This window comes from Penaeus monodon, chromosome 33, assembly GCF_015228065.2.
Source record: "Penaeus monodon isolate SGIC_2016 chromosome 33, NSTDA_Pmon_1, whole genome shotgun sequence".
In the NCBI taxonomy this organism is placed as follows: Eukaryota; Metazoa; Arthropoda; class Malacostraca; order Decapoda; family Penaeidae; genus Penaeus; species Penaeus monodon.
In genome coordinates, this window is record NC_051418.1 from 23,558,680 (window position 1) to 23,559,184 (window position 505).

The 505-nt window shown below is 34.1% G+C and overlaps 1 protein-coding gene across 1 annotated transcript in view; it reads right to left on the reverse strand.

Moving 5' to 3' along the window:
• Nucleotides 1-505, reverse strand: part of LOC119594306 (activating signal cointegrator 1 complex subunit 3-like) — a 28,924-nt gene that overhangs the window by 24,906 nt on the left and 3,513 nt on the right. The window contains exon 8 of the mRNA XM_037943365.1: nt 103-292. Within this exon, the coding sequence (XP_037799293.1) occupies nt 103-292 (190 nt within the window). The remainder of the gene's footprint in view (nt 1-102; nt 293-505) is intronic.

Here is a 505-nt window from a genome sequence, read left to right on the forward strand (position 1 = left end):
ATTTCTTATTAGACCAAAAATGCACCATAATTATTAATATAATCAGTGGAATCAGTGAAAACAAATCTTACACACAGTAATGTATGTCTGCAGTTCTCTTACCTTTTTGCTTTTAGTGTCTCTGGACTAAAGTCATCTATTGAGTCATCCTCTGCTATCTGTTTGGCAGTCTTTAGCAGCTTCTTTTCCTCCTTCCTTGCCTGCTTGAGGTACTGCTTCTCGGTTTCATTCATAACAGTGACTTGCTGACCAAAAATAGGTCTTTCGGGTATTCCTCTCTTCTCTAAGTCACCTGTGGGAGTGCAAAAGACATTCCTTAATTATTCCAGTTACTATCTAAGATAAATATAAGATCATTTTCCTATTCATAGTTTTCTTTCCCCAAATCACCAACAATTCTTTGATTTCTATATAATCAAGCTTCTTATTTTCCTTTAATACTGTTGCTGGTACTTTTTTCCATTTAATTGTGTTCAAGAATTTCTTTGGATAGACATAATCAAAA